Source organism: Diabrotica virgifera, chromosome 4 (assembly GCF_917563875.1).
Source record: "Diabrotica virgifera virgifera chromosome 4, PGI_DIABVI_V3a".
Lineage (NCBI taxonomy): Eukaryota > Metazoa > Arthropoda > Insecta > Coleoptera > Chrysomelidae > Diabrotica > Diabrotica virgifera.
Genome location: NC_065446.1, coordinates 247,518,885 through 247,541,148, shown reverse-complemented (window position 1 = coordinate 247,541,148; position 22,264 = coordinate 247,518,885). Strand labels below are relative to the sequence as shown.

The 22,264-nt window shown below is 31.9% G+C and overlaps 1 protein-coding gene across 2 annotated transcripts in view; it reads left to right on the top strand.

The window, feature by feature from the left end:
• Window positions 1-22,264, top strand: part of LOC114334219 (cell surface glycoprotein 1-like) — a 177,405-nt gene that overhangs the window by 108,267 nt on the left and 46,874 nt on the right. For both annotated transcript variants that reach the window (XM_050649950.1, XM_028284270.2), the window contains exon 4: window positions 19,649-19,925. In XM_050649950.1, coding sequence (XP_050505907.1) covers window positions 19,649-19,925 — 277 coding nt within the window. The remainder of the gene's footprint in view (window positions 1-19,648; window positions 19,926-22,264) is intronic.

Sequence of the window (22,264 nt, the reverse complement as noted above, 5' to 3'; positions counted from 1 at the left end):
TACTTGGATTAACCGGAGACGACACAACTTAGCCATATACTGTGACACAACTCCATTACCAAACTCCCCAGGCCCTCAACCGCACGTAACGTTTCACAGTGGGTGACTACTGTCTCCGTAAATTGCGTGTGATATGAAGTTCTAGGAAATGGGACCTTCACATGACGTCTTCTCGGCGTATAAAACCGGGACAACGTGGGGAGCTGTAGTCTCGTTGTCGTGTCATTGTCTTGCGCGCCCGGGTGCTGAGTCCCCGAACTATGCCCGGGGCGGCAGCGCTCGGTGTGACTCTGCACTCACAGTTCTCTTACTCTGACTCTTTTTTATGTTTTTTTGTTAGAATATTTTGTGTGCCAGTTTAAGTATGAGTATACTTATACTTAGATATACAGTCTAGAGTTGCACAAGTTTGACTTGAATGTTTGAACTTGACTTGAGTTTGACTTAATTTCAAGTCAAACTCAAGTCAATCCTTCTGACAAATAATTCAAGTCAAGTCAAACTGGTCAATCGTACAGGTTTGAAAATTCAAATTGTTTGTCAAACTAGTTTGAAAGAGTTTGAAAAATAATTTATTTAGTAGATATGTATACTTTTTTGTCGATATTGACATGTTAGTTGCCAATTGAGATAAGAAAATTAATAATATAATGATTGTCACATAAAAGTATCTTGATACAGGTAGCGATTATAATCAAAATAGGATAAATTTTTTGAAAATGGTTCCTGTATGCTTAGATTTGGTTTTATCGATATAAATTTTTTATATTTGAGTGTTACTAGATTAAAACAAAGAATTCGTTGGATAGTTTTTTTTATCATACTAAGTGTAATTTAATCTACTTTGGAAGTTTTAAGTATTACGTAACGCAAGTTGGGGGAGGGAGGCCATGTAAAACGTTACGGCGCGTTATACGGGGAGGGGGGGTTAAACAGCGCGTTACGTAACATTGTTTTTTAACGTAAATAAAAAACTACGGAAATACAATCTCCCAACTTTCGTTTATATTTTACATAGAACCCCTGGATATATTGAATAGTATTCAAGTGAAAAATTCTTACAATTTGTATTAACCAGATCAAGCACAGTGACACGTGTTTGCAATAAATAGCTGGACCTTTCTTCACAACAAAAAATGAAAAGATACAGATGGGATAAAGAGGTTGTAAGAGCTTCAAAAATTGAGTTTCGTAATACAGCAGACCTATCCAAATAAGTCAAAAGAAAAGTCGGTACGCTCTCAATTAGAATTGGAAATAAACACGTTGCGCAATATGATATTCAAACTTTAAACTGTTTGAAGAAGTTTGATTTCAAATCAAACCTGAAGATATTGAAATCAAGTCAAGTCAAACTTTTTTACAAAAAAAGTTTGGTTTTCAAGACAAGTTTGTTGAATAAAATCAAACTAATAGTTTGACTTGATGCATCTCTAATATAGTCAGTTTAAGTGTAAGCATTGATTAAAAACTACCCAGTATAAGCAATATAAAGTTTGTAAATTTCTTTTTAAAGTTGAAACAATCATCTTTAAAATGAGGGGTTTTGAATGTTAATAGCACGTATGAAAGCTGAGTTATATCTACTTGGAAATGCCCCATCAAATGTCTATTTTGCAATTGTTTGTTACGAAATTTGTTAGAACTCCGGTTGTAACAATCGGATCAAAGTCTAATAAACGCCATTTTGTCCATGAACAATTAAGGCAGAAACGCAATTAGAGAGTTGCGTCACGATTTGAGATGATTCTCATTAAGTCCTCGTACCGTCCGCGACTTCCAAATGCGTTCATGAAGATTAAAAACATCTGAGCTAGACTAATCTGAGACGAGTCGAGTCGCGTCCATGACTCTCATGCGTTTGTGCCTTTTAGTGCGGCAGATTTGTGCAAATATTATAAGAATTGTGCATTTAATGATAGAAGCATATAATTTGGACCACATATACTCAACGGCGGATCCAGCAACCTTGCAAGGAGGGGGCAATGAAATAAAAATTTTCTCGTCACTCGCGTACGCAGGATGCTTTTTCGGTATGGGCTGTTACCTTATTTTCCTTCATGTACCATGTCCTTTCAGAACGTTGGTTACTATCATAGCTATCTTAATTTTATTCACTACCACCCTAAATCAACCACGAAGTGCTTTTTCGTCCTGGACTGCGTTTGCCGTCTATTTTCACTTGCATAATATTTTGTAGCAACCTATATTTGAAACTTCTCATTACATATCCAAACACTCCACTCTTCTCTTCTTGATGCCTTCTATAATCTCAGTAGTCTTGGTGAGACGTTCTAGTATTGTGGAGTTTCGAATCTTCTTCACCCAAGATACTTTTAAAATTCTTCTATAGAACCACATTTCGAAAGCCTCAAGGCGATTTAGGTAAGTAAATCGATTTTATTCACAGTCCAAGACTCGACATCATACAGTAAGACCGAGAACACGTACTTTGGAGAAGGAATTCTGTTTTATGTTTCATTCCGTTATTCAGTTGTCAACAGGACACAAAAGTCACTATTTATTTTCAATCGTAATTATCTCTTTCTTAAAAAAAGGCGACACCAGGCGAAGTCTCAAGGAGGGGGCAATTGACCCCATTGACCCCCCTTGGATCCGCGCCTGCATATACTACACAGACAAAGGTTCAAAATTGGATACAAGGCAATCTCAGATTTTACCTTTTACAAAAATGGCGGGCATTCAAAATGGCGACGATACATATGTGGCTAATAGTACGATAACTTTTGAACGAAAAGTCCGACATCAACCAAATTTGGTATATACTGGGGAACCCAAATTTGGTATAAGAACCCAAATAAATTTGGTTTCTTTTTTTGGTGCATAAGATCGAGCTCTTAAACCGGAAGAATCGATTTACCAGAAGTTGTGTTTTCCTGATTTTTTATGTAAAAATATGTTATTTTTTTTACAATTCTTTCACCGTGTGCATTGTATATATTAATTTTTCAAAAAGGTGATACCTCCATTAAAAAGGGCGTAAAAATGTTTTTAGGAAATATTTTAAACTTTTTAGTTATGTTAATTACCATTTAATAAATGCATAACCTATCTTCACATGTACCTATGTGCGGCAGATTCGTACACATATAAGAATCTTTGTGCATTTAATGGTAGAAGCATATAACTTGGACCACATATACTAGAAATACAAAGGTTCAAATTTAGATATGAGGCCATCTCAGATTTTGCCTTTTACAAAAATGGCAGGCATTCAAAATGGCGACTATACATATTATGTGAATAATAGCACGATAAGTTTTGAAGAAAAGTCCGATTTTAACCGAATTTGGTATATAGGTCCTTTTTTGATGTGTAAGATCGCGGTCTTGAACCGGAAGAATTGGTTTACCCGAAGTTGTGTTTTTCCTGTTTTTTTATGTAAAAATATGGTGTTTATTTTTTCAATTCTTTCACCCTGTATATATTAATTTTTCAAAAAGGTAATACCGCCGTTGAAAAGTGCGTAAAAATATTTTTTAGGAAATACTTTGAACTCTTTAGTTATGTTAATTACCAATTAATAAATGCATAACCTATCTTCACATTTACCTATGAACCTATATGCGGCAGATTCGTGCAAATAATATAAGAATTATTGTGCATTTAATGGCAGAAGCATATAATTTGGACCACACACACTACACATACAAGTATTCAAATTTAGATAAGAGGCCATCTCAGATTTTGTCTTTTACAAAAATAGCGGGCATTCAAAATGAATCTGCCGCATATAGGTACATGTGAAGATACGTTATGCATTTATTAAATGGTAATTAACGTAACCAAAAAGCTCAAAATATTTCCTAAAAAATATTTTTACACTCTTTTCAATGGCGGTATTACCTTTTTGAAAAGTTAATATATACAGGGTGAAAGAATTGAAAAAAAAACAACATATTTTTACATAAACAACAGTAAAAACACAACTTCTGGTAAACCGATTCTTTCGGTTCAAGAACTCGATCTTATTCATAAAAAAAATAACCTTGATGCCAAATTTGGCTGAAATTGGACTTTTTCTTCAAGTAATCGTGCTATTAGTCACATATGTATAGTCGCCATTTTGAATGCCCGCCATTTTTGTAAAAGGCAAATTCTGAAATGGCCTTATATCTAAATTTGAACCTTTATATGTGTAGTATATGAGGTCCAAATTATATGCTTCTACCATTGACTTCACAATAATTATTATAATATTTGCACCAATCTGCCGCACATAAGTACATGTGAAGATATGTTATGCATTTATTAAATGATAACAAAACCAAAAAGTTCAAAATATTTCATGAAAAAAATTTTTACGCTCTTTTCAATGGCGGTATTAACTTTTTGAAAAGTTAATATATACAGGGTGAAAGAATTGAAAAAAAAAGCAATTTTTACATAAAAACCAGGAACAACACAACTTTTGGTAAACCGATTCTTCCGGTTCAAGACCTCGATCTCATACAGCAAAATAGAACATATATTCCAAATTTGGTTGAAATCTGACGTCTCGTTCAAAGTTATCGTGCTATTAGTCACATATGTATAGTCGCCATTTTGAATGCACGCCATTTTTGTAAAAGGCAAAATCTGAGATGTCCTCATATCTAATTTTGAACCTTTATACAGGGTGTTAGTAAATAAGTATGAAAAATTTTAAGGGCTAATTCTACATGAAAAATTAATGCCAGTTTGCTCTATAAACATATGTCCGCAAATGCTCAGTTTCGGAGATACGGGGTGTTGAAATTTTTATTTCTAACTGCCAATTTATTTATTGCTCTAAGACCAGTTGACTATAAAAATGAAATTTGGTGAGTTTTAGGAGGTAGTTATTACGAATTTTATGACATACAATTAAGAATTTTGTATTCATCATTGGCGCGCCAACGGGCAATGGTCTGAATTATTTTAAAGAGAAAAATAGTACACCACTGAGATATTTCGAATTAGAAATTATTTTTAAATTCCACGTATAATTTATGATAAAAATCCTTTCTTGCCTTTTTTTCATATGATGCACCGTTTTTATGCAGAAAAATAAAACATCTTGGCGTGTATTTTTCATTTCTTAATACATCATCAAGAACTATCCAATATAATAATACTATACTAGAACAATAACAGAAAATATTACTAATACCATTTCAACTAGGTGCAAAGCTGCAAGAAATGTTTAAAATGATCTCCTTTACAGGTAACAGAAGAATTTTATATTCATCATTGGCGCGCGTACGGGTAATGGTCTGAATTTTTTGAAGAAAAAAATAGTACGCCAATGAGATATGTCAAACTAAAAATCATTTTTGAATTTCTCGTTCAATTGACGACAAAAAATCTTTCTTGCCTTTTTTTCATATGCGGCGCCGTTTCTATGCAAAAAATTAAACATCTTAACGTTTACAAAGTATTTGAACTAAGTTTCTATGCATATGGAAACTACCATGAGCATCAAGTTAGCTAAACACCTATCACAAATCGATTCGAAAGTAGGTGGATAATTTGCCGCTAATTAGTCGTTAATTAGTTGTGAAAATACCGATTTTGTCGTTTCTTTTTTTTTTATTTTTTTAGGTGCTTTGCTAACTTGATATAAAGTTAGCAAAGCACACCTCCGAAAAATGACTTTAGAGCGTTCGTAGGAGAATCGGAATAGGATTAGTTTTTGCCGCTAATTAGTCGCTAATTAGTTGTGAAAAAATTAATTTTCTAAATTAATTTTTTTTTTGTTTTTTTGGGTGCTTTGCTAACTTGATATAAAGTTGGCAAAGCACGCTTCCATAAAATGATTTTAGGGATTTCGTAAAAGAATGAAAATAGAATGAGAATTTGCCGCTAATTAGTCGCTAATTAGTTGTGAAGAAATGAATTTTCTAAATTAATTTTTTTTTTGTTTTTTTGGGTGCTTTGCTAACTCGATATAAAGTTGGCGAAGCACGCCGCTATAAAATGATTTCAGAGTTTTCGTAAGGGAATGAGAATAAAATGAGAATTTGCCGCTAATTAGTCGCTAATTATTTGTGAAGGAATTTTATTCAGAAAAAAATTTTTTTTTTGTTTTTCACGGTGCTCCGCTTACTCGATATAAAGTTGGCAAAGCACGACTCCATACAATCATTTTAGGGTTTCCGTAGAAGAATAGCAATGGAATAAGAATTCTTTGCTAATTAGTCGTGCATTAGTTGTGAGAATACCAATTTTGTCGTTTTTTCGTTTTTGACGGTTCTTTGCTGACTTGATATAAAGTTCGCAAAGCATGCATCCATAAAATGATTTAGGTTTTTTTTAAGAAGCATGGAAATAGGATCAGAATTTGCCGCTAATTAGTCGCTAATTAGTTGTGAAGAAATTAATTTTCTAAATTAATTTTTTTTTGTTTTTTCGGGTTCTTTGCTAACTTGATATAAAGTTGGCAAGCACACCTCCGAAAAATCATTTTAGGGTTTTCGTAGAAGAATAGGAATAGAAAAAAAATTTGCCGCTAATTAGTCGTGAATTAGTTGTGAGAATACCGATTTTGTCGTTTATTTTTTATTTTTTATTTTTAGGTGCTTTGCTAACTTGATATAAGGTTAGCAAAGCACACCTGCAAAAAATGACTTTCGAGCGTTCGTAGAAGAATGGGAATAGAATGAAAATTTGCCGCTAATTAGTCGCTAATTAGTTCTGAAAAAAATAATTTTTTTAATTAATTTTTTTTTGTTTTTTTTGGGTGTTTTGCTAACTTGATATAAAGTTGGCAAAGCACGCCTCAATCAAATGATTTAAGGGTTTTCGTAAAAAAATGAGAATAGAATGAGAATTTGCCGCTAATTAGTCGCTAATTAGTTGTGAAAAAATGAATTTTCTAAATGAATTTTTTTTTCGTTTTTTTGGATGCTTTGCTAACTTGATATAAAGTTGGCAAAGCACGCCCCCATAAAATGATTTTATGGGTTTCGTAAAAGAATGAAAATATAATATGAATTTGCCGCTAATTAGTCGCTACTTAGTTGTGAAGAAATGAATTTTCTAAATTAATTTTTTTTTGTTTTTTTGGGTGCTTCGCTAACTTGATATAAAGTTGGCGAAGCACGCCTCCCTAAAATGATTTTAGTGTTTTCGTAAAAGAATGAAAATAGAATCAGAATTTGCCGCTAATTAATCGCTAATTAGTTGTGAAGGTATTTCATCCATAAATTCTGTTTTTTTTTTGGTTTTTACGGTGCTTCGCTTACTCAACATTAAGTAGGCAAAGCACGCATCTTTAAAATGATTTAAGTTTTTTCGTAAAAGCATGGAAATAGGATGAGAATTTGTCGCTTATTAGTCGCTAATTAGTTGTGGACGAATTTTTTTAGCAATTTTTTTGATATTATTTTTGTTGTTTCAGGTGCTCCGCTAACTCGATGTAAAGTTAGTAAAGTACACGTTCAAAAAATGACTTCAGAGCGTTCGTAGGAGAATGGGAATAGGATTAGTTTTTGCCGCTAATTAGTCGCTAATTACTTAGTTGTGAAAAAATTAATTTTCTAAATAATTTTTTTTTTGTTTTTTCGGGTGCTTTGCTAACTTGATATAAAGTTGGCAAAGCACGCTTCCATAAAATGATTTTAGGTATTTTGTAAAAGAATAAAAATAGAATGAGAATTTGCCGCTAATTAGTCGCTAATTAGTTGTGAAGGAATGAATTTTCTAAATGAATTTTTTTTTTGGGTGTTTTGCTAACTTGATATAAAGTTGGCAAAGCACGCCTCAATAAAATGATTTAAGGGTTTTCGTAAAAAAATGAGAATAGAATGAGATTTTGCCGCTAATTAGTTGCGAAGGAACTTCATTCAGAACATTTTTTGTTTTGTTTTTTACGGTGCTTCGCTTACTCGATATAAAGTTGGTAAAGCACGCCCTGATACAATCTTTTCAGGGTTTTCGTAAAAGAATATGAATAGAATAAGAATTTGTCGCTAATTAGTCGTGCAATAGTTGTGAGAATACCAATTTTGTCGTTGTTTTTTTGTTTTTTACGGTTCTTTGCTGACTTCATATAAAGTTTGCCCGACCGCCCGCCTTTTTACCACTCATATATAAAAGTTATTCTACAGTAGTAATTTTTAAAAATGAATAGATTTTGACTTCGATGGTCATCGACCACCAAATTCTTATTATGTGTAATTTCCAATCTAATCTCAAAGTCCCAAGGAAAAACAAAGAGTAAAATAACAAAATAGTTATAAATGAAATTTAGTGGAACGTATTTCATTATAAACAATTTACCATTTTTGACAATAAAAAGTTAAAAACTTTTATTTTCTCTGATATTGTGTTGTATTTTTTAAAAAAACACGAAATGGTTCAAAAAAAATTTTAGTTGACTGATGTTTAGTATAAGAAAATAGTTGTTTACAAAAAAATAAAGTTGTAGACATTGTCTCTACTCAATATAGTAGTCATACGAGTCCTTGGAAGAACACGAATGGATGATTCTCTGAACTATTTTACGTGTAGGATTATATCTGACTATCCCGAACGGAAATTCTGGATTATTCTTTTGTATGTATCTCTGAAAATGCATGGTCAACGACCCAGTGAGCCCGCTGCTCCCTGAGGACCAAGCCAAAATTAATTAAAAAAGTTATTTTTTTCAGAACTAATTAGTGACTAATTAGCGGCAAATTCTCATTCTATTCCCATTTTTCTACGAACGCTCGAAAGTCATTTTTTGCAGGTGTGCTTTGCTAACCTTATATCAAGTTAGCAAAGCACCTAAAAAAATAAAAAATAAAAATAAACGACAAAATCGGTATTCTCACAACTAATTCACGACTAATTAGCGGCAAATTTTTTTTCTATTCCTATTCTTCTACGAAAACCCTAAAATGATTTTTCGGAGGTGTGCTTGCCAACTTTATATCAAGTTAGCAAAGCACCCGAAAAAACAAACAAAAAATTAATTTAGAAAAATAATTTCTTCACAACTAAGTAGCGACTAATTAGCGGCAAATTCTGATCCTATTTCCATGCTTTTTCATAAAAACCCAAATCATTTTATGGATGCATGCTTTGCGAACTTTATATCAAGTCAGCAAAGAACCGTCAAAAACGAAAAAACGACAAAATTGGTATTCTCACAACTAATGCACGACTAATTAGCAAAGAATTCTTATTACATTGCTATTCTTCTACGGAAACCCTAAAATGATTGTATGGAGTCGTGCTCTGCCAACTTTATATCGAGTAAGCGGAGCACCGTGAAAAACAAAAAAAAAATTTTTCTGAATAAAATTCCTTCACAAATAATTAGCGACTAATTAGCGGCAAATTCTCATTCTATTTTTATTCTTTCACGAAATCCCTAAAATCATTTTATGGAAGCGTGCTTTGCCAACTTTATTAGTTACCAAAGCACCCAAAAAAACAAAAAAAAATTAATTAAAAAAATTAATTTCTTTACAATTAATTAGCGACTAATTAGCGGCAAATTCTCATTCTATTCCCATTCTTCTACGAACGCTCGAAAGTCTTTTTTTGGAGTTGTGCTTTGCTAACCTTATATCAATTTAGCAGAGCACCTAAAAAAATAAAAAAAAATAAATAAACGACAAAATCGGTATTCTTACAACTTATTCACGACTAATTAGCGGCAAATTTTTTTTCTATTTCCATTCTTTTACGATAACCCTAAAATGATTTTTCGGAGGTGTGCTTGCCAACTTTGTATCAAGTTAACAAAGCACCCAAAAAAACAAAAACAAAATTAATTTAGAAAATCAATTTGTTCACAACTAATTGGCGACTAATTAGCGGCAAATTCTGATCCTATTTTCATGCTACTACAAAAAAACCTAAATCATTTTATGGATGCGTGCTTTGCGAACTTTATATCAAGTCAGCAAAGAACCGTCAAAAACAAAAAAACGACAAAATTGGTGTGTTCACAACTAATGCACGACTAATTAGCAAAGAATTCTTATTCCATTGCTATTCTTCTCCGGAAACCCTAGAATGATTGTATGGAGTCGTGCTTTGCCAACTTTATATCGAGTAAGCGGAGCACCGTGAAAAACAAAAAAAAAATTTTTTGTGAATAAAATTCCTTTACAAATAATTAGCGACTAATTAGCGGCAAATTCTCATTTTATTCTCATTCCCTTACGAAAACTCTGAAATCATTTTATAGCGGCGTGCTTCGCCAACTTTATATCGAGTTAGCAAAGCACCCAAAAAAACAAAAAAAAAATTAATTTAGAAAATTCATTTCTTCACAACTAATTAGCGACTAATTAGCGGCAAATTCTCATTCTATTTTCATTCTTTTACGAAATCCCTAAAATCATTTTATGGAAGCGTGCTTTGCCAACTTTATATCAAGTTAGCAAAGCACCCAAAAAAACAAAAAAAAAATTAATTTAGAAAATTAATTTTTTCACAACTAATTAGCGACTAATTAGCGGCAAAAACTAATCCTATTCCGATTCTCCTACGAACGCTCTAAAGTCATTTTTCGGAGGTGTGCTTTGCTAACTTTATATCAAGTTAGCAAAGCACCTAAAAAAATAAAAAAAAAAAGAAACGACAAAATCGGTATTTTCACAACTAATTAACGACTAATTAGCGGCAAATTATCCACCTACTTTCGAATCGATTTGTGATAGGTGTTTAGCTAACTTGATGCTCATGAAACTACCTCAAATACTTGGTAAGCGTTAAGATGTTTTATTTTTTTGTATAAAAACGGCACCTCGTATGAAAAAAAGGAAAGAAATATTTTTTGTCGTAAATTGAACGAGGAATTCAAAAATGATTTTTAATTTGACACATCTCAGTGGCGTACTATTTTTTTCTTCAAAAAATTCAGACCATTACCCGTACGCGCGCCAATGATGAATGTAAAATTCTTCTGTTATCTGTAAAGGAGATCATTTTAAACATTTCTTGCAGCTTTGCACCTAGTTGAAATCTTATTAGTAATATTTTCTGTTATTGTTCTAGTTTAGTATTATGTATTATATTGGATAGTTCTTGATGATGTATTAAGAAATGAAAAATACGCGCCAAGATGTTTTATTTTTCTGCATAAAAACGGTGCATCATATGAAAAAAGGCAAGAAAGGTTTTTTATCGTAAATTAGACGTGGAATTTAAAAATAATTTTTAATTCGAAATATCTCAGTGGCGTACTATTTTTTTCTTTAAAAAAATTCAGACCATTGCCCGTAGGCGCGCCAATGATCAATACAATATTCTAAATTGTATGTCAAAAAATTCATAATAACTACCTCCTAAAACTCACCAAATTTCATTTTCATAGCTCAACTGGTCTTAGAGCAATAAATAAATTGGCAGTTTGAAATAAAAATTTCAACACCCCGTATCTCCGAAACTAAGCATTTGCGGACATATGTTTATAGAGCAAACTGGTATTAATTTTTCATGTAGAATTAGCCCTTAAAATGTTTCATACTTATTTACTAATACCCTGTATGTGTAATATATGTGGTCTAAATTATATGCTTCTATTATTAAATGCACAATTGTTTCACGTATCGGCTGCACTATTTATCATTATGGAAGAATTAAATATCTGTAATAGTTTAATAAATACAATCATTTAAACAATTCAATTATTATTAACAAATTATCTGACGGGTTATCAGTCTGGTACTCTTAAACAATGGAATCTACGCACAAAAAACATGAGATAACGTCAAGGTACCGAGGGGACTTAAAAGTGCGTACTCAACCCCCCCTTTTGGCTCCTAGACCTAGACTATATATTTAAGGGAGAATGCTTTGTAGTTTTAGCTTTGTTTTATTTAATTGACATTCTTGGCAATATTAACGGAATGTCAGAAGCATTTGTTAAAAGCTTATATTAAGCATACACATCTTATTATGTCTATGATATTAAGATCAAACAATTTTGACAAGACATATTAATATATTTTTTTTTATTTTTGGTTTAGACTTACCGTCATAGACATATTAACATAAATATGATAATGACATTATTGACAATATTAGATAATACTATCAACTGACTGATAGTGAAAAAATTGACATGTCTTGCATAATAGTACATTATTTGCATTAAAACGGGAGATTGTAATGTTAAAAGTGAAAAACACTATTGTATAACCCCTAAGGAAAGAAGAGATTTTTCAAAGAAGAATAATATTTATGTAAGTCAAGATAGTTTCTCAAAATGTGTCCTATATAATCAATTTTAAAATTTCATAAACGGGAGATGACTGTTCACAATAAACAGTTTAAGAGAATGGGTACGTATTTTCGGCTGCAATGCTATTCAAATGGGGAAACATTTTTTTCGAATCCTGAGAAAACTAATAAATATTTTTGAAAAATTTAAACGCAGAATGAAAGATTACGTTATTAGCGAGGGCCGAAAGTTCCTGAGAACCGGTGTTCTCGAATTGTGGACCGCTACCTGAACAGCCAAAATAAGTGCACCGAATTACGGACCGTACGAGAGATAGATAGGTAGGTAGATTAAGGTAGGTAATTAGGGTTAATGAGGGTCCGATTCTTTAACGAGATTTTAATGAGTAAGGAAATATTTAATAATAAAATGTTATTTTAGCTTTAGTTTATTTTGAGCTGTCTTGAAAGGTAGTCAAAATGAGTGAAATTAAAATGATCTTAAGTGAAAAGGGAAACTCGTTACTTGTGTTGGATGATTATAAGTATCGTGAAAAAAAAGTGCTTAAAAGTGGTGAAAAGTTTTGGACCTGTACGGTGAATAAATGTAACGCAAAATTGTTTACGCTAGGTGTAGATAATACAATTTCCCGAAAAGAAACAGTACACAATCATGAAAATGATATAAAGAAATTAAATAGACAAATTTTGAGTACGGCAAGCAAACGGAAAGCCATAGAAGATATCACAGCGCGGCCATCAAAAATTATCCATTCTGTAATAAGGGAAAACAGTGATGCTATGAATTATTTGACAAGAAAAGACATTACCTACGTAAGAAATAATATGTATTACAAGAGACGTCAAATCCAACTGCGTTTATACGTGAGTATAATGATTTCATTATCAGAAGTCTTGGTCCTCAATTCCTGGTCCTGAGAACTTCTATAATGTTTATTTTAATAAGTTACAGGGGTGAAAAACTAAGAGAAAATTTAGTGTGATTTTTAATTTCAAATATCTTATTCAAAATAAACTTTTTATTTATTCTAAGGGACTTTCGGCACTCGGTAATAATTTAGTCTTTCATTCTACGTTTAAATTTTTCAAAAATATTTATTGTTTTTTTCAGGATTCGAAAAAAATGAACACAATGTCCGTGGTAACATTTTCCAAATCTATCTTCGTCTTACAACGCACTCAGTCGAATAGAATATTGTCAGTCAGACATTGACAATCAGTGACTATTTTAAATATTTAACATGGCATCGGGAATATTTTGAGTTGTTGATTAAATAATATTGATATATAGTGTATTTGATAAATAATTGATTTAAGACGTGAACTTAATAATTATTGTGTATTATATGTGGAAGATCCAAGCAGAGAATACATCAGGATAATATATTCTGTGATCCAAGTATTTTGTTGTTAAAGATGTTCAAAGTTGTAAGCGTTCCATAGTAACAATATATTATTAAGAAATCACTTTAACACTTTTCCTCTTTTCTCGATTGAGTATTAGTTTTAGTTGTACATATAAATTATTACAATCACTGAATACATAGTTAGTGAAAAAATTATCACATTTATTAACTGAATTAATAATTTGCAATTATACAAATAACAGTTATCCAAGAACATTCAAAAGCCATCTCTTTAAATTAATGATGACATTTTCAAGTAGAATGACATTCTAGTAATGTTTACATATCCATACCAGTGTGAATTTTACTACACGTAATTTGCCGTGTAAAGACAGTAAAAGTAGGGATAGCCGTAAAATATTTGCGAATTATGTACCGATGGCCTTAATAAAAAGTTATTTATTGTGTATTATTTGTGGAAGATCCAAGCAGAGAATACATCAGGATAATATATTCTGTGATCCAAGTATTTTGTTGTTAAGGATGTTCAAAATTGTAAGCGTTCTATAGTAACAATATATTATTAAAAACTTACTTTAACACTTTTCCTCTTTTCTCGATTAGTATTAGTTTTTGGTTGTACATATAAATTATTACAATCACTGAATACATAGTTAGTGAAAAAATTATCACATTTATTAACTGAATTAATAATTTGCAATTATACAGTAACAGTTATCCAAGAACATTCAAAAGCCATCTCTTATAAAGTTAATCATGACATTGTCAAGTAGAATGACGTTCTAGTAATGTTTACATATCCAGACCAGTGTGAATTTTACTACACGTAATTTGCCGTGTAAAGACAGAAAAACTAGGGATAGCCGTAAAATATTTGCTAATTATGTATCGATGGCCTTAAACAATTATATTAAATATTATCTATCTACAATAAAACTTTTTTTATAGTGATATAGAATTTATTTTAGACTGATATATTGATGTAGGGGCCTTTGTCATGTGTCAATTTCGAAAAAAACTATCTATTTTGGAATTTATTGTGACTTTTATGGCATAATAAGGAAAAATTATTAATTTTCAACATCTCATAAATTGAAAATGGTCGATTTACTGTGACTATCTCAAAATTGACGGCCATTATGATTGTGTACCAAGGAATTATCTGAAACATAGAATTCATAAAGGTTTATGTTTAGTTACTATACTGATATGAATGATGATGACTATACTAGTAACTAAACTATAGTATGACCTATAAAAACAAGTTCTATAAAGAAACTACTGAATGGCAACAGTTTAAAGACAAAATTTTCAATTTTTTTGTGTAATTTTTGGAAAGGTAAAAAAATTCAAGTCATTACCTTATTTTAGTTCATGCGATACTCAAATGTGTGAAAAATACTTGGATTTGGATACAATTTCAGAAGAATCGATCACATGGTTTTTGAGAAAAACGTGTTTAAACCACGGTTCATCTTTGTGAATTTTATGTTTTAGATAATTCCTCAGTACAAAATCATGGTTGCCGTCAATTTTGGGACAGTCACATGCCATTTTGAATTCATATGATGTTGAAAATTAATAAAAAAATTTTTGCATTTTGTAAGGGTGCATTTATTAAGCAAAAAAAAATGTAGAACCTTGTATGCCATAAAAGTTACACAATAAATTCCAAAATAAATAGTGTTTTTTTTCAAAATTGACACATGATAAAGGTCCCTTAAGTTTCTCATTATAATATAGGTACAGTATGGTGCAAATGAAAGGAATAAATTCGTTATTTCATAAACTGGCGACTTTAAGGTACTAGTACACTTTGGAAGACCAAAAATAAGCATTTTTTCAAGATTTTTGTTCTCAGAACCTTTATTAAAAATGAACATAATACTTTTTACATATTAATATCTAACTCTTAGAGAATACAAAAAATATATCTTTTTTTATTTATGCACGTACACTAATACTGTAAAGTCGAGACCTCGAAAAAAAGTAGTTCCGATGGCGGACAGTTAATCTCAGGATTGGGATCTCTGAAACAAAAAAATCGTACGGTATTTGAAAAAGGAAGGTTTCTTACATGACAATTTACCACCGTTAGTGAAAAATTACGCAAGAAAAAGATTTTACGAAAATTTGAAAACATTTTTTGAAAAAAGCGCCCGTCAGTTTTTTATGGTTAAAAAATATATATTTTTTATTTTTTGGTCAAATTGTGGTAAATTGTCACGTAAGAAGCCTTCCTTTTTCAATTATTGCAATACGATTTTTTTGGTTCAGATATCCCAATCCTGAGATTAACTGACCGCCATCATTTTTCGAGACTTCGATTTTTGCGCCCTGTACAATATTAGTGTACAAGCATAAATGAAAAAAGATATATTTTTTGTACTCTCTAAGAAAACATTAATGTGTTAAAAAGTTTTATGTTCATTTTTAATAAAGTTTCTGAGAAAAAATTTTTTGAAAAAAATAATTATTTTTGGTCTTCTAAAGTGTACTATACCTTAAGAAAAATTCCCGAAACAGGTCGATTTTTATTTTTTAATTATGATATTTTGACATATATGTCATACTAGAAGTCATCCATCTGGGCGTGATGGCGTAATCGATGATTTTTTTAAATGAGAATAGGGTTCGTGTGCCAGCTCATTTTAAAGGTTATTTAATTCTCTATTCAGTAATATCAAGATTTACATAATTATTTATACAGGGTGTCCAAACAAATATTTTAAATTTAATTATTTGACAAAAAAAGAAGAATGTAGGTATGTAATTTATTTAATTCAAAATACATTATACTGCTGTCAGCAATTATTTAGAAAAGAAATATTTATATCACAAATAAACATTGCTTTTCGCTTAAATTAAATGTTCAAACTTCCAAGAGGCAGGTGGATGCCGGAAGCTGGCTTGAACATTGAATTTAATCGAAAAGCAATGTTTATTTGTGAAATAAACATTTTTTCTGTTTTCGGGCAACAGTAAAATGCATTTTAAATTAAAAAATTACATACATTCTTCTTTTTTTGTCAAATGATTTAATTAAAAAATTGTTTTGGACACGCTGCACAAATAATTATGTAAATGTTTATATTACTGAATAGAGAATTGAATGACCTTTCAAATGAGCTAGCACACGACCCCTATTCACATTAAAAAAAATCATCGATTCCGTCATCACGCCCAGATGGATGACGTCACTAGTATCACATACATGCAAAAATATCATAATTTAAAAATAAAAATCGACCTGTTTCGGTATTTTTCTTTAAAGTCGCCGGTTTACGAAATAACGAATTTATTCCTTTCATTTGCACCATACTGTATAATGTTCTTGAACTCCTAGTGGAGCATAGAATAGAGCTTCAGTAAAAACGCGCCATCGGGTTCTACTTTGCGCTAAGTCTTTCACCTCATTCCAAGACTTTCCTTGACCTCTTATCTCGTCCATGATGGATCTTCTCCAAATTTGTGCTGGGCGACCTCTTTTTCTTTTTCCTTGGGGATTCCATTCTAGGGCAGCCTTTGCAATACTAGAACTATTTTTTCGCAGCGTGTGACCGAGCCAGCCCCACTTTCCGGACTTTATTTCATTTTATACCCTATTTTGTTGGGTCAGGTGTAGTAGATCTTCGTTTCTGATGATGTTTAATTATTCGTAGTCATTATTGTTAACAAAGACCTGCACTTTGTCTGTGAGGGTTTTTGTCACTTTCCAGGGTTCACATCCGTACACTAAAAAAAAAAATCAGTTCGTAATATTGATTAACAGTGATTATTGAATAGTATTTCGTTGTAATAACAATTTAATTTTTTATTTCAACGAACTTTTAGACATTGATGAATGTATTTGGTTATTGTCACAATGACTGAATAATAATTGTGAACATAACTAGAGTACATTAATCAATAACACGTGGATGATATACTAGTATGCTTTACAGGAACTAACAGACAACTTGACCAATGTCTATCATATATTAATTCACTTCATAATAATATTGAGTTTACAATAGAAACAGAACAGAATAACTCCATAAACTTTTTAGATGTAACGATTTCCAGACTACACAACAAACATGAGTTCTCCGTATATCATAAACCTACCCATACTGACACAACTATACACAATTCATCATCCCATCCTACACAACACAAATTAGCAGCCTACCATAGCATGATACATAGACTGACAGAAATTCCCATGACAAAAAATAACTTCGAGATAGAACTAAACATCATTAAACAAATAGCAGTAAACAACGGCTATAACGAACAAACAGTTAACAAAATTTTAAACCAAAAACTCCATAAGAAAGCCCTGAAATTAGTGTATCCACCACCACAGAAAGAACCCAGTACCTTCTGCTCTCTCACATATACTGGCAAGATAACAACAACAATAGCCAGATACATAAAAAAGAAAGGAGTAACACCAGCTTTCAGAACTAACAACAACTTAAGCATATATATTAAGAACAATAAAAGCCGAAAGAGAAAGCAACTACAGAGTGGTGTGTACAAACTAACTTGTGGTGACTGTCCGAAAACGTACATCGGTCAAACTGGCAGAACTTTTGACAAACGGATAGCAGAACACAAAAGGGCATTCAACAATAGAAAAACAGACACTTCTACATACGCACTTCACCTTCTAGATCATAATCATTCTTTCAATGAAGAGTTTCAAATTCTACATATTCAAAATAAAGGCCTTAAGCTATCTTTTTTAGAATCTATGGAAATTAATAAACTGAAAAATACAGATATAATTCTGAATGACCAACTCGAGACAAACAGCTCCCCACTCCTCAACCTCTTCAGTTGAAGACTTAAAAAGGCAAACACATTGTAAACTATATCATTTGAGAAAGGCACTCCGCCGAAACAGCTGTAGTCACTTAGTTATAATAAATTTTGTGGAAGTATAGAAAACAAACGTTTTCAGTGTTTTATTGTTAGATAAAATGAACTTCCACAAGTAACGGTCGAATCCATCAATTATTTAGAGTAATATTTGATTATTCCATAGATGTAAACTGATTGTTGTGAAAATGAATGCATTAATCAATCTACTACTGCGTTTAATAACCACAATCAATGCTTTCATGGTAACAATAAACGCAATTGTTGAAACAATAAATGTTTTGCTTGACCATTTGAAATGTAACGGCTTTTCCTTATCGTGATACCCCGAGCTTCTCTGTGTTATCATTGTTTAAAAAAGAATTATTTGCCGAAGTGCCGAATAATTTCATTTCGTTTCCAAGTGTAGTCCGTACTGGAAGGAAGTTTTCGTGTGTCTGTTATCGTATTCATTTTTTTTTAATCCTGAGAAAACTAATTAGTATATTTGAAAAATTTAAGCGCAGAATAAAATATTACAGTATCGAGGGTTTGAAGTTCCTGAGAACTTCTATAATGATTATTTTAATAAGTCACAGGGGTGAAAAAGATAAAATTTGGTATGATTTTTAATTTCAAATATACTATTCAAAATAAACTTTTTGTTTATTCTAAGGGACTTTCAGCCCTCGGTAATAATGTAATCTGTTATTTTGCGTTTAAATTTTTCAAAAATACTTGATAGTTTTCTCAGGATTCCAAAAAAAAAATGAATGCGTTTACAAAGAATTCGATCGAAACTTTGCACCTGCGCTTTCAAAAAGGATTAAAGTGTTATAAGAATGTTCGAAGAATTAGACAAATTTTAAGTATTGCTTTTGTTGTCTGAATTAACATTTTTATTAATATTACGTACCTTTTTCGTTGAGTGTAGAGTAGAACAGACATGACATTCGACTAGAATATTCGGATTTATGTCCTTTTAGTATACTCGCCAGATCTCCAAACAAGGTTGAGCATGCTGAATGCTTCTTGAGCTTCTCATATCCTCACACGAATATCGTCTTCTGTACCTTCGTTTTCTTTTATGACACTTCCAAAATACGTAAAGTTTTCCACTTTTCAACCTGCATGTCGTCGATAGCAAATAGTGTGTTGTTCCTTGCATTTATTCTCATGGACTTCGTTTTATACTAATATTGATTTTTAAAAGTTTTGCATTATAACACACTTTTTATTTTTATTATTATCACGTATTTATTTTGTTTCAGAGGCAGAGCCCAAAGCTCACTAATTCAGATACAGAAGACAAATCACCGGCTTCCAATCTGGCAGTGATAAAAGAAGAAATCGACAGCGAGGATCTTCCCCAGTCTGAGCATGCTCAAAAGCCTGTCGTGGAACATGCTCAAAAGCCTGTCGTGGAGGATGCTCAAAAGCCTGTCGTGCCGCCCTCTCCTACACAGACACCTGACCAAATTCTGGCTGATGACGACATGATCCTCGAGGAACCCGACTTTGCAGCTGTCGAGGAACTGATTCGTGGTGGTAAGTCAATTCAAAACTATGTAGGCCTGAACAGATTTTCTTTTCAAGTTATGTATTGGTGAATGAAGTGAGCAAAACAAAATGTACCGAAGGTTACTTTCATAATAGACCAGGGCATTTAATGTTGTTCTGAAGCTATTTATTTGTGGCATTTTTGTAATGATTCTATTCTTTTGTAATGACTATTCTAAATGGGAAATAGGCCACAATTTATGCATCCAAAAGTGCATAAACATGTCAAAATTAGTATAGTCCATGTGGTGAGACCGCTCCCGTCTGGAAAAATTTCTGATTCGGTTTCTTTGTGGATTCCTATTCAAAAATGTCCCCTTTAAACAAATCTGAAGGGTGCCGGGCGGAATTTTTGGGCAGAAATTGTTTAAACAATTTTTTTAAACAAATACAAAAGAGCACGTTTTTTTGCTCTGGAACATATATTTTTCTATTTTGTAGGTCATTCTGAACAAGAAAGGTATCTTGTAAATTTTCACAGAAATTGACAGTTTTCGAGTTATAGGCGATTTAAAATCTGAAAAATGCGAAAATACGCATTTTCGAGGCTTAAAAACTTATATTGAAATTAGTATTTTTGAGATTGCCAGATACTTAAATTGAAGACTAAATATTCAGCTTAAAAATTCTGAAGAGTGATCGCGTCTAACTTTAATTTATAACGTTGTTTTTTAATTGTTAAATATGCGTGTTTATCCGATTGTTTTGCCGGTGCGGCGCGCTCCGTTTCAAAAATCTCATATTTTCCTCCGAAAAATATTTTTTCTAGATTCTTTGCGACATTCTAAATAAAATAAGTTTCTTGACATTTTTCTCAAAAGTTAATAGTTTAAAAGTTATAAGCGATTTAAAATCCGATAATGCGTGTTTTTGTCATTTTTCGGATTTTAAATCGCTTATAACTTAAAAACTATTAACTTTTGAAAAAAATGGCAAGAAACTTATTTTATTTAGAATATCACAAAGAATCTAGAAAAAGTATATTTCGGAGGAAAATAGAAGATTTTTGAAATTGAGCGCGCCGCACCGGCAAAAAAATCGGATAAACACGCATATTTAACAATTAAAAACAACAGTATAAATTAAAGTTAGACGCGATCACTCTTCAGAATCTTGAAGCTGAATGTTCAGTCTTCAATCTTAGTATCTGGTAACCTCAAAAATACTAAATTAAATATGAGTTTTTAAGCCTCGAAAATGCGTATTTTCGCATTTTTCAGATTTTAAATCGCCTATAACTCCTAAACTATCAATTTCTGAGAAAAATTACAAGATACCTTTCTTGTTTATATTGACCCAAAAAATCTAAAAATATATGTTCAAGCGCAAAAATACATGATCTTTTGTATTTGTTTAAAAAATTGTTTAAACAATTTCTGCCCAAAAATTCCGCCCGGCACCCTTCAGATTTGTTTAAAGGGGACATTTTTGAATAAAAATCTACAAAGAAACCGAATCAGAAATTTTTTTCAGACGGGAGCGGTCTCACCACATGGTATATTAACCTTCTAGTGCCCTAGTCCGTCTCAAAGCGGACCGTAATAAAAATTTCCAGACTTACTATTTAAGTATTTTATATCTCTGTTTTATGCCCAAACCAGCCTCTGGTTCGGATAAGAGCTGTTGAAGCTGTTGAAACATTTGGCCGATCAGACAAATTTTTACGCTGTAATTTTCAGGATAGTGTAAAATTTAGTAGTGGTAAATACTAAGAAAATTCGGGCACTAGAGAGTTAAGGGCCAGATTTTGTTACTCGGGAGTTTTTGGGGTCACTGAAGACGAATACCTACTCTACGCCATACCTCCGGAGCACCGGGTGTCCTTTAAGGCACGAACCTATTTTTGATTACATATTTGAATTGTACTCATCAAAAGACGCAAAAAGTAGTGGCAATTTTTGTAGATGGCTTTAATTTTTAGATTTTTAAAATTGGAATCCATTTTATCATTCTCTGAAAACTCAAATGAGTTTTTACTGTCAGTAACTGATTGTTTTCCGTTAAGATAATGGTTGCTGTATTTTTGTTTTGCCCACGCAGTCCGCTAATCGCGATACTTGCACGAACTTTATTTCATTTATCAAGACTTGAATTATCTGTCCACAATTACTCCACTAAATGCAGGCGTTTGTATTTCAAGAACAGAGGTTTTTGACCTCTGTGTCAGGAATATCACTTCTATTTTTTAACGGATGCTGGAGCTGTTGACATTTATTAGATATTCACGCCAGCGTTATCCATACTTTCTGTTCATCACGGCATCATTTTTTTCGATATAAGTTGGAGATGTCCACAGATGTTTTCACAGAATATAATAATAGTAGAGG